This window comes from Armigeres subalbatus, chromosome 3 (assembly GCF_024139115.2).
Source record: "Armigeres subalbatus isolate Guangzhou_Male chromosome 3, GZ_Asu_2, whole genome shotgun sequence".
Lineage (NCBI taxonomy): Eukaryota > Metazoa > Arthropoda > Insecta > Diptera > Culicidae > Armigeres > Armigeres subalbatus.
Window position 1 is genome coordinate 186,385,180 of NC_085141.1, and position 13,621 is coordinate 186,398,800.

Genomic DNA, 13,621 nt, shown 5'->3' on the forward strand with positions numbered 1-13,621 from the left:
AACAAGACAGATCACGCACTGAACTGATTAATTTTATTACCGGCCGCGCAATGCAGAACACAATAATTCGGCCGATCGCGCGATCGTTCTGCTGTCCGAAACAAGACAGATCACGCACTGAACTGATTAATTTTATTACCGGCCGCGCAATGCAGAACACAATAATTCGGCCGATCGCGCGATCGTTCTGCTGTCCGAAACAAGACAGATCACGCACTGAACTGATTAATTTTATTACCGGCCGCGCAATGCAGAACACAATAATTCGGCCGACCGCACGATCGTTCTGCTGTCCGAAACATGAGAGATCACGCACTGAACTGATTAATTTTATTACCGGCCGCGCAATGCAGAACACAATAATTCGGTCGACCGCACGATCGTTCTGCTGTCCGAAACATGAGAGATCACGCACTGAACTGATTAATTTTATTACCGGCCGCGCAATGCAGAACACAATAATTCGGCCGACCGCACGATCGTTCTGCTGTCCGAAACATGAGAGATCACGCACTGAACTGATTAATTTTATTACCGGCCGCGCAATGCAGAACACAATAATTCGGTCGACCGCACGATCGTTCTGCTGTCCGAAACATGAGAGATCACGCACTGAACTGATTAATTTTATTACCGGCCGCGCAATGCAGAACACAATAATTCGGCCGACCGCACGATCGTTCTGCTGTCCGAAACATGAGAGATCACGCACTGAACTGATTAATTTTATTACCGGCCGCGCAATGCAGAACACAATAATTCGGCCGATCGCGCGATCGTTCTGCTGTCCGAAACAAGACAGATCACGCACTGAACTGATTAATTTTATTACCGGCCGCGCAATGCAGAACACAATAATTCGGCCGATCGCGCGATCGTTCTGCTGTCCGAAACAAGACAGATCACGCACTGAACTGATTAATTTTATTACCGGCCGCGCAATGCAGAACACAATAATTCGGCCGATCGCGCGATCGTTCTGCTGCCCGAAACAAGACAGATCACGCACTGAACTGATTAATTTTATTACCGGCCGCGCAATGCAGAACACAATAATTCGGCTGATCGCGCGATCGTTCTGCTGCCCGAACCAAGACAGACCACGCACTGAACTGATTAATTTTATTACCGGCCGCGCAATGCAGAACACAATAATTCGGCCGACCGCACGATCGTTCTGCTGTCCGAAACATGAGAGATCACGCACTGAACTGATTAATTTTATTACCGGCCGCGCAATGCAGAACACAATAATTCGGCCGACCGCACGATCGTTCTGCTGTCCGAAACATGAGAGATCACGCACTGAACTGATTAATTTTATTACCGGCCGCGCAATGCAGAACACAATAATTCGGCCGACCGCACGATCGTTCTGCTGTCCGAAACATGGGAGATCACGCACTGAACTGATTAATTTTATTACCGGCCGCGCAATGCAGAACACAATAATTCGGCCGACCGCACGATCGTTCTGCTGTCCGAAACATGAGAGATCACGCACTGAACTGATTAATTTTATTACCGGCCGCGCAATGCAGAACACAATAATTCTGCAGACCGCTCGATCGTTCTGCTGTCCGAAACAAGACAGATCACGCACTGAACTGATTAATTTTATTACCGGCCGCGCAATGCAGAACACAATAATTCGGCCGATCGCGCGATCGTTCTGCTGTCCGAAACAAGACAGATCACGCACTGAACTGATTAATTTTATTACCGGCCGCGCAATGCAGAACACAATAATTCGGCCGACCGCACGATCGTTCTGCTGTCCGAAACATGAGAGATCACGCACTGAACTGATTAATTTTATTACCGGCCGCGCAATGCAGAACACAATAATTCGGCCGACCGCACGATCGTTCTGCTGTCCGAAACATGAGAGATCACGCACTGAACTGATTAATTTTATTACCGGCCGCGCAATGCAGAACACAATAATTCGGCCGATCGCGCGATCGTTCTGCTGTCCGAAACAAGACAGATCACGCACTGAACTGATTAATTTTATTACCGGCCGCGCAATGCAGAACATAATAATTCGGCCGATCGCGCGATCGTTCTGCTGTCCGAAACAAGACAGATCACGCACTGAACTGATTAATTTTATTACCGGCCGCGCAATGCAGAACACAATAATTCGGCCGATCGCGCGATCGTTCTGCTGCCCGAAACAAGACAGATCACGCACTGAACTGATTAATTTTATTACCGGCCGCGCAATGCAGAACACAATAATTCGGCCGATCGCGCGATCGTTCTGCTGTCCGAAACAAGAGAGATCACGCACTGAACTGATTAATTTTATTACCGGCCGCGCAATGCAGAACACAATAATTCGGCCGATCGCGCGATCGTTCTGCTGTCCGAAACAAGACAGATCACGCACTGAACTGATTAATTTTATTACCGGCCGCGCAATGCAGAACACAATAATTCGGCCGACCGCACGATCGTTCTGCTGTCCGAAACATGAGAGATCACGCACTGAACTGATTAATTTTATTACCGGCCGCGCAATGCAGAACACAATAATTCGGCCGACCGCACGATCCTTCTGCTGTCCGAAACATGAGAGATCACGCACTGAACTCTCTTTTAAAAAACCACCTAGATATCGCAAAAGACGATTACTTGATCTGTACAACTGTTTCATGGAGTACAACATCGTGCCACCAGAATGGCGACAGATTAAAGTAATAGCTATTGAAAAACCTGGGAAACCAGCGTTTGATCACAATTCTTTACTCCTTTAAGGCACCGCTACTGGGAGCTCTCACTAAGAATACACATCAAATGTGGAATAAGTAACACACTTGTCGTAGAAAACTTCGATAATATGCTTGAACTGATTCGTCGGTCAAGATTCTTAAGAGTTTATCCCAACTATATTTCTTCAGATCTTTGTCTTCCGTGTCTTGTCTTTGTCTTTGTCTTTCACCTCGAGTTCACTTTGCCAATGACAGTTCCTCAATTGGATACGATCTGTCCATGAAACATGCTATTCAAGGAATACCAGATCATCTTTGCCAAATATCTATTACCTCCATTTTTTTCTGAAAAATATGAACATGTCAATTGCAACAATAGATACTTCACTGATTGTTCTCGCATTAACGGATTCACCGGCTTTGGTGTTTTCAATGTAACTTCAACCATCTTCCTAAAACTTCAGGAACCGTGTTCGGTTTATATTGCTGAGCTGGCAGCAATTAACTTCGCTTTGGGGATAATTTCCGATCAGCCCGTAGACCATTATTTTATCTTCTCGGATGGTTGTAGTTCTATCGAGGCACTCCGTTCGATGAAACCTGTTAAGCACGCATCTTACTTTCTTACAAACATAAAAGAGCAGATGCGTGTTTTGGTCGAAATATCATTCAAGATTACCTTTGTTTGGGTCCCTTCTCACTGCTCAATCTACGGCAATGAGAAGGCGGACTCGCTTGCAAAGGTGAGTGCACAGGAAGATGAGGTTTATGATAGAAAACTCTCAAACAACGAGTTTTTCCCGTTAGTCCGTCAGAGTACTCTTCTAAGTTGGCAAACGCATTGGACACACAACGAACTTGGATGGTGGCTATTTTCCATAGTTTCTGGGCGAGCGTAATTCAGAAGTGAGGACTTGAATCGAGGTTAAATTCGAGTGATGTCGAGGCCTATGTCCAATCACTATCCACTAAACGCACATCTCTACAGAATAAACATTGTTGAAAGCAACTTATGTGGGTGCGTTTTGTTTGTTCTTCTTCTCACTTGTTCTTCTGACATCAAAAGCTAATAATTTGTTTTTTTTTGTCTTCCTTCAAAGTTTTTTTATTTTGTCTCTGTCTTTCTGTTCAAATCTGCGAAATGGGTTAACGGTGACTGGACAGGCTGCAAGATACAAATGTCACAATTAGGGTACGTAACGCAAGTACAGAGAAAATCTCAACATCCCCATCATAGTCTGGACTGAACTAACCCGAAATTGGACGGCTCTGCAAATAGCGAGCTATTTTCACAACTAAGACCTGCGCCCCCGTCGTGATTTAAATCTCGTCCTAAATAGCCCCTTTGCATCTAGGTACGTGTCTCTAACCAAAAAGGTGGGCTACGGCAAACGTGTTTTATCTTTGATTATAACTTCTGGTCGAGCACGTAGTCTTTTAGGACTCTCCTTCCCATTAGCGTAAAATGTTCCGAAACGCCAGGAGATCGCCCCCAAAATAAATTACCACACATTTTGGGCAAACAAAAGTGTTCGCCGAGCCGAGGCTAGAGCACAAATTTATGGTGCAAGGCGGAAAGTACTTCAGCGCGGGAGCAGCACGTAATTGATTCTCGTCCCACGATAGCTTTCCCGCTGAAATCGTTAATTGGGAGCGCTACAATTGATTCGACTGAAATTGGAATGGGTGCATCAAATTAATGGGGAACGATTTCACTTGACGTTATAATTATTGCTAGAATTAATCCATTAAATAGCTGCGAACAAAGCGAGAGGTACTTACAACCCAGCGGAACATGATAGTCAATAAAAAATGACCATGAACTTATCGTCTAACCTTTAAAGGGCAGCTGAGTCACGAAAGCACATCAGTTTCATCCGAGTTGGTCGATCTGTTTTAAATTATTCAATGTTATTAATTGGATATATTTCGAATCCGCTCAGAACAACAAATCCAGAATTTACAAAACGGTAATAATATTCCGTTTTCCTCAAATTTTAGTTACTAGAAAAAGACGGGGAAATTTTATGCAACCGATTGACATTTCGCGACTTTTACCTTTTTCGTGCACCAAGCTGTCTAACGAATTTATAATAGAAGGCCCAGAGACACTTAGCGTGACATACAAAACGACTGGAGCTCGACGAATTAAAGACAATCACGACGGTTCCAAAAATGGGTGCCTTAATGATCGGCCTAGCCCTCCCCTCGCGCTTTTATTATCTTCATTGATTTATTGATTATTTCCAATGACGTAAGGTTTATCTTTTCAAATTGCCACATTCGGCGACTCATAGATTCACAATGCGCATAATACGCCTTATTCTTCACCCAGGGCAAGATTTACGATTTAGATATGTCCAAGCCAGATGATTTGGACATACCTAAATCGTAAATCATGCACATGGCTTCTGAAGTCTTGTATGGACATCATGGGTTGTTATTAGGTTTGTATCGAGGCCAGTTGTTTTGGTAGACCAATTTGTCTGAACTCCAGAAGAATTTGGAGAACTTAAAACATCTGGTTTGGACATACCTATAAAGTAAATCATGCACATGGACCCTACGGGCATGTATGAACCCCGTTGGTTACTATTGGCTTTGTATCAAGCCCAGTTGTCTTCGTAGACCAATTTGAACTCCAGAATGTCCCATCGAAGGAAAAGTAGTTACCTTCAATACATTTTTCAAATCAATATCTCCCACATATGGTACATATTTACATATGAGTTTTCAGAACATTGTAACACGGACAGAAATGTCATTAGTTTGAAATAACCAAAATCATGGTTGAAATTCAACCTAACTTTTTGCTTGATCCAAAGTCAACTTTTGTTCGATTTAAAATGGCGAGTAGGTTTGAATTGAACTTCGTTTTTGCTCAATTTTTACCATAATAAACACCTTGTTTCTAAATAAGATTAAGTTGATTCAAACTAAAAAAATAGTAATTTTCAGCAACAAACCAGTTTGTTTCAAATAAAATTTAGCTTGTTTACAACAGCTTAATCCGAACGTGATTAAATTGAAATTCTATTTGAATCAACTTAATTCTCGCTTAACTTTTCAAAAGGTCCTAAGTAACATTTTTTTCATGAATTAATTTGAATAGCGCAATCAACAGAACGACATGAAAGCTATTGATTGCAGCATTCAAATTAATTCATGAAAAAAATGTTACTTAGGTCCTTTTGAAAAGTTAAGCGAGAATTGTTCAGTAAAAATGATAAACTATTTTTTGGCTAGGCGAATACCAACCTTAAATTAAATTCAAAATAAACTGGAACGTTTCATCTGCTGTCAGCCGTCACATTCACGCAGCTCGTGTTTTTTCCGTTTTTTCTTCTGTAGTACCTCATCAGTTTTCATCTGGAGGTTACATTTTTATCCGTGAAAATAAAAAGTACTTTGTGAGTGATATTGTGAGATAGTATTATTTATCTTAACAAATTATTGTCGGGCCGCCACCAAACCGGACCGCGCGATTGAGCACTCGCGCTGCGACGCGAGTCGCGACAATTTGAAATATTTCATTAGTAGTGCGCATCATGCACGCATGGATGTACTATCATGCGCACTAATCAGTAATGAGTTGCGACGTCTGATAACTGCAGATATTTCATTTTATTGAAAACAAATTTTCGATTTTCTACTATACACGGAATATTGTCCGGCCGAGTCACCGCAAATTGGCCTGGGAATTTACAGGTAATTGAAATAAAATTATATGAGAAAAGAACTGGAAATTAAAATGAAGTGTTTTCGTTTCGAAAAAAAGTGGTAATGAAAAAACGGTTGTTTATTTACTATTCTGTGGATTGAGCAACGAACGATTGCATTGTTGAATTGACTATTTAATGTGCTTTATGTGATATGCGACAATATCTGAATTTATGTTTAGGGTGGGCAAGTGAATTATCAACTATTTAAACTAAATCGCCCGGCATACTTAAGCCCCAACGCAATTCAGCGGAACGACAACGGAAACGGAAAATTTTACAGAAAATATAAATATGGGCTAACTGTTAATTCTGCCGTTCCACTGTATGACGTGGAGGTCTTAAGGCCCCCACTCAATACAGCGCAACGGTAACGGAAACGAGGCTGAATTGCGTTTGGAGCTTTACTCTGGCGGACACCTTACTGCGGTATTCTTGTACATATTCGCAATATCTTCGAATGACAGGAGCACCGTTCAATAAATATTTCTCCTAAAAACACAGGTTAAACTTAGCTTAGTAAAAGCTTAGTTACTGCAAAAATTACCATACCAGAATCGGCTAATTTATTGCCCACGGGATATAATGAAAAATGAGTGTGATAGTATTTTCTGAAGAAACTTATATCGAATAGACTTCACGTAGTGTAGAAATATCGAATAACAAGCTCTATACTGCCTGCAATTGCATACCTGTCCCATATAAATAGGAAACCCAGCAAATATGGGACAAATATCCGATTACAGGCAGCATATCTTTCTTATCCTTTACGTTCATAAACAACATTGTTGTTATTACTAATTTAAACTAAGGTCAAGAAGGGATTCGATTGTTTGTGGACTACGTAAGTTATCACTATAGGTCTGGTTTCCTTTATCTTCTCAAAAGTTCTTCACACTGGAACTTGGGCTGCTTTTCAACTTAGTATTTTATTAGCATTTTCTCAGTTATTAATTGAAAACTTCTCTATGCTACACTATGCCCAAAGAGTCGACAATGTTTCCCACCAGAAACATCCTAGGCCACACCGAGAGTTAAAATCGCCCTCTCCCAACTGGTGATATTACTCATTTGCTTATACAAGTTGAATTGAGCCGTGTAAGAATTACGGGAATAACAATGTTGCAATCCCTGTTCTTCATATTTATTACGCTCTACAAAGCGATGTTGAATAGCCATGTGAAAATCTGCACATATAAAACTCAAACTACGTTTTTAACCCGATCTATTGATGCTTTGACTTTGAATCGTGTCAGTTAAATATGTCGTATGATATCGAATTATCACAAAGCGATCATTTCAAAGTTCAAAATGTGTCTTGCATATTCTTACAAAAACACGCACATAACAATTGAGTAGATTACACTCACTCTCACACACACACGAATTGAAAGAACTTTTGCCATCAGAATCGCGGTGATTGATTTATTTTCCTTTTAAACATTTGTTGTGCTCACAATTACTGATACATATACAGACATACACAGCATATATTTTTTGGCTGACTTATTATTTATGTGTTATTGTTAATGTTTAGCTTATCGTGTGAATACTAAATGTTAGTTTTATCTGCAGAATTCTTGGTATCAGCCGACATTTTCTATGGTCGCGGGAAAAAAACTAGAATCGGACCTTTGCCTAGAAGCTGCCTGTATGATTAAAATTGCCCCACGCCACGATAAGTGAACGATAGTGAAAATATCACTCCTTCTGTTTCTTTTTCGGATGCTGATTGTAAGGTATTCAATTTGATTTTAAAATCGTATACAACCAAAAAAAATATTTTTAGGGATTCAGTATCAACAAGCTAAAACATGGATTAGGCACCACGAAGATGAAAGGGCAGCTGTTATGTAAAAATGGGCATCTACGAGCTCTTCTCGCTTATATGAACTGTTGAAGTTCATATAAGATCATATAAGTTCATATAAGCTCATATAAGGTATAAGATCAAGTAAATCGGTTCTGGAACATTTTCCGACACTCAGGAAACCCGACGGGTATCAACTGGCACGTATCGATTTTGACTCGAAGTTCCGTACAAAGAATATTCGTACATATTCTTCTAGCAGATGTAACTAGTAACTAGCTGGAAGCTGAATTGAATGAGGGTTACTTAGATAATGATTGAATAACTAAATTATGATTGAATTTATTCATTACTTTTATTTTGTTAACAGATTGTCGAGATGTTGTATACTCGTTGCTGTTGCCGTACATTCTATTTTTTTTTTTGCTGGCTCGTCTCGTACACCGTACATTCTACCGTGCGCTGTTGTGAATCCTCCAAATAAATCAAAGTGGAAACCAAGTTACATCGAAAACCGAAACAGCTTTATTTTCTGGGTGCAGAACATAACGGAGGTTCAGTCGAAGGTAGAAGCCTTCCAGAATACACGCTCTAAGAGTAGAGGAATGCCTCCGTGCCCTTTGGTAATCGTTGTTGGACCTGAATTATCTAAACTGAACTTCTCCATCGTATCGTTTGGAGATGTGTTCTACCAGCTTCCTACTTTTCTGAATGCGATCAACGCCAGATGTTAAATATGTTACGCTGTCCGTCATCATGCTGTCGATGGGAGGGTAGTTCAATCCCTCAATATCTTCGCCACGCTGAACACATGCATGACCCACTACTAAGATACATGTATGTAAACCATTATGGTCGAGTCCTTTCTTCGATTGCTAGCTGGCGAAAACAAATAATATCTTGTACAGAAAATGTGATAACTGAAGACAACCGCACCGAAACTACAATTGATAATATAGAACAAACACACAGTACTATTGATGAGAACAGTAAACGAAAAGATGAGGACAAACATAGAAGTAGTTCCATAGAAAATAATACAACTGAAATTGAAAGAAAGAATTATACAAGCGGTTACAATGATCCCACGAAAACAAAAATTGTTGATGCAAAAAAAATAAGCATGGCCATGACGTTAAAGTGGCTGAGCGAAAACGGATTGGCACGGAAAGTGGCATTCAAAATCAATCAGGATATAAAAGAGAACATCATCGAACCTTTAGTAATTGATGAGCTAGAAAAAGCGGGAGTTATAACTAGTACGTGTAAGGAATTGCTCTTCACTACGCTTGGAGACTACGATTGTTCATCAGAGTACAGAAGTATACAGCAACTACAGAGTAGAGTAGAGTAGAGTACAGAAGTAGGGTAAGACGGTATAATGCGCCCCACCTGGCCGCTCTTTGATTTCTAGAAAACTATAACTAACTAAGGGTCAAAATCAGTTGGTACCTATAAATATTTGTAAAACCATCGTACTATGCGAATGTGGAAGTATTTTTGTATTACATAATGAAAATAATAGCAAAATACAAAAAGTGACAGTTTTGATGTAACTTTTCATGTTTGTTTGCTCAACATTCTGGAGCGACGCTAGCATACTGTCCGCAAAACTTGCACGGGAACACTCAGTTGGGCAACAAAATAACTTTTCTCAGTGGTTAATATGATATAAAATTGCTTCCATCTTCAAAAACGTAACGATTTTCGAAAATATGTTTTACTGGCCAAAACGTCCCACTGTAGGCAGGACGATATGCCCTTACCAACTGGACACAAGCGCGGCGAGCTTGCAGCAGTTGCTTCCAAATTGTATGGAAATTATTGAAATATAATTAAAACCTGATTAAATGGACTTATGTTGGTTTTTTAATGTCAAGCACATAAGGATTTGCAACCTTTTTATTATGGGATTGATGAAATACTAATGAAGGGCTATGGAACGTCTTTGGCTAAGGTGGGGCGTATTGACCAGGCACTTTTTGAAATCCATTTTTTCACAACTTTTCAAAAAAGCATTATTACGTGTTATCTGTAATATTTTTATATGACTACTCACGGGCAATGCATTTGCGACTTATTGCACTACCAAATAACACAAAGTTTGCATAAATTGCGATGAAAAGTAAAAAGTTATCAAGGTTTTTCTCTTAGGGGGAATATTATACCGTCTTACCCTATACAGCAACTAAAGAAGGAAGGGTTTTACAACGATTCAATATTCATCACTATTGATGCGGAGCTACTGTCACAGTCTGCTGCTAAATGCATGCTAAATAACTAAATGATTTTTTTTTCACTTCAGGTCCATGAACAAGTTCAAGGAGTGCTGATGCCAGTAAAGTTCATGCTACAAATCTATTTGGAGAGCGATTGTACTAGGATTTGTACTTGGTGTTAATTTAGGTGTGAACGGAGTGTTGAATTATGTTGAAACTTTCAGAGCTAACTATTTTTGTCGAGTTTGTAAAAGGAAACGAGTTCTAACGGAAACAGACGTTAAAGAATGTCCAGAAGTTTTTCGTACCATTGCCGACTATCAAATGACGTTCAATTAAAAATAGTTTCGAAGACAGGGATCAAAGCACCTAGCATATTCAATAAAATACCTTCCTAGCATGTGAGTCATAACTTCGTTTTCGATGTCATGCATGACGTTCTTGAAGGCGTTGGCATTTATGATCTACAGCATATATTGTATTATTTTGTTTACACTAAACAATATTTTAAAATGAGCGTTTTTAAAGAGAGAAAAAATAACACACAAGTTTTGATAACATAACTCACGATATTCAGGATCATCATGTTAAAATAAAAAAAAATCAAATACACTGAGAGTGAAATGAAAACTTACATTACATTTCTTCCATTAATCATAGGTTCTCTAGTACCTGAGAAGGACGAGATATGCACACACACATACACCCAGGTTTTTTTTTACGCGGTTGAAATTCATTAATTTCTCGGTTAACTCGAACTTTTACAACTTTTTAAATACCCCCTGAATTTTCTTTGTTTTTTTGTGAATTTTTTCGTGGGGTTAACTCATTGCTTCCTAGACGCTGAAGGTCTTAAACGACCAGAACCAAACCGTGTAAAAAAAACCTGGGTGTATAACATTTTCTGTTTAGATTTTCCAATCTTTGCCTGTTCCACTGGTTTAATGGGGGAAAATTTGTACAACACTCATTCTAAGCGACATAATCACTTCAACCACGTGGATGGTTCACTTCTATGGATAAATCATGTGGAGACATATGTCAATCGCAGTAGTCATTCACGAAATCATGCACTGAACGGGATTTTTTTGTCTGCTATGTCAATTTTAATCTTTTTAAAAATGGAAAAAAAAATAAAATATTCAAAAGTCCCATTGCCACCTAAAGTGTTTAATTTCCAGTGTCATAGTGATAATCAAGCCAAAGCCATCTCAAAGATATGCAGGAAGATATGAAGTGATCCAATCGGCTCTTTCAAGAAGCATACGGAACAAACTGACAGGACGCATCTGGTGCATTGTTGCTGTGTCTCGAGAATCTTCGCAGCTGCAAAATTGGTCACACAGGAGAAGAAGTGCCATTGAAATTATGTCGTTTTCTCGGATATTCTTGATGCGTCTCGAACAAAACTGGAGCTATTTTGATAGTGAATGACCTCAACTGGTGAACACGTTCCAATACATTCCTTCTTTCTTCCACAGGGCATCGTTTGCTGCTATTGCCGCGGATACTGTGGGAGTCCCAGGTATCCGGTTCACGCTTTAGTTAGTAACGGTGGCTCTTCTCGACCTTCTATTCCCTGAGTAGTTAGTACGAATGAGAGCGTCCTTGTGAAGCTTTGCTGTACCTGTTAAGAACAACTAGTACATCCCGTTCCCTACACTTCCTGAAGAAACCTTTCTTGCTTCAGGAGTAATTCCTTTTTGTAGTAGGGTTAAGGCAGGTATTTTCGTCTTTTCGTCATAGTCTCAAAAACCAATAGAAGAGACACTTTTTTGCTAAACTCATCCGTACCAAATCGTAAGCTCAGGAGAAACGTTCTGCTATAGTGAAATTATGGCAAATGGGCGTTGCTTTCGTTGGTTTTAGACCCTACGACGGTGGATGGATATACCTGCCGTGTCCCTACTAGTATTCATAACAAAAAGGGCACCATTACGGAGCATGAGCTGGGTGTTGGGTAGAGGATGACACACACACACACACACACACACACACGAAATCATGCACTGAACGGGGCTGATATGCGTATAAAACCACAAAACAAGTGCTCTTTTTCTCGGCATAACTGTCCCGCCAAACTATTTTCATGATCGTTGTCGCAAATTCGAAATTAAGTCTTCTGAATGGTTATGTGATATGAAATCTTATATTTCGTTCAGGTCATATATCAGATTAGGGTTCAATTTCAAATGCCATTTTCTCATTTGCCGTTTTATGAATTTGGTACAAGCATTCGGGAAAACATAGGGGGGTCATTCTGTAGAATCAAATTTGAGACCGTCACGAAAAGTGGTCAGGAAGTATTGGCTAATAACTCAGTCATCTTCCAACCGATTTGGATGATTTTTGTATCAATCGATCGACAAACTCTTTAAGATTTTGGACAACTATTAAAAACAATTGAATAAAGGCGCTAAACTATTGGAAAAATGAATTTTGTTAGGCACTGTTGAAAATCTGTTATACACAGTTAATTGCCTACATTTCGGCTATTTGTCATCTGGCACGTGAATTGCTAAATGTTAAAAATCAAATTCGAAAAATGATTAGGGGAAGTGGGGGTAGCACGCCCATAGGGGTTAAAACGCGCCACCCCTGAATAAGGTTAAATATCCCCATTTTGATTATTTTCAATAGTCTATACGATAAAGCAATGAAAAATATTGCCATTGGATACATATATTTCATGATTTTTCTCTAGTTATACATGAAAAACTCGAAAAAACGATTTTTTCGTGTTTTGATGCAATTCTAGCTCGGTGGAATTTAGTCTTTCTGTCGCTTTTATACATTTTGAAATTAATAATTGAGCCATGAGCCATGCTGCTTACTCGTGTTCTTTATGTTCCACACGAAATCGTCGACAAACATGGTTTTAAAACGATTTTATGGGCCTTCAAACTTCTGAGGTCGGTGTGGGGCATTACGCCCATGCTCATTTCGTATGACCGAAACAGCTGAAACATTCGGTTAATTGCCTTAATGTAGGCAATTAAAATGAAAATCAGTACGATAAGCACATGCGTGTTTTAACCCATCCACTGGCGCATCTCACCCCGCATGGTTTCAAAATCATTTTTTTTTCGGGTGCTTTTTAAAAATCAAATTTCTGTGCAATAAAATGGACAATTAGATATCTGTTATCGGTAGTCA

General features: G+C 39.7%; 1 protein-coding gene across 1 annotated transcript; it reads left to right on the forward strand.

Annotated features, from left to right (window-relative positions):
• Positions 1–8,982: 8,982 nt before the first annotated feature.
• LOC134222179 (uncharacterized) lies at positions 8,983–9,600 on the forward strand. The gene has a single exon (XM_062701321.1). It carries the CDS (start codon positions 8,983–8,985, stop codon positions 9,598–9,600), a length of 618 nt encoding a protein of 205 aa, XP_062557305.1.
• Positions 9,601–13,621: the final 4,021 nt, after the last annotated feature.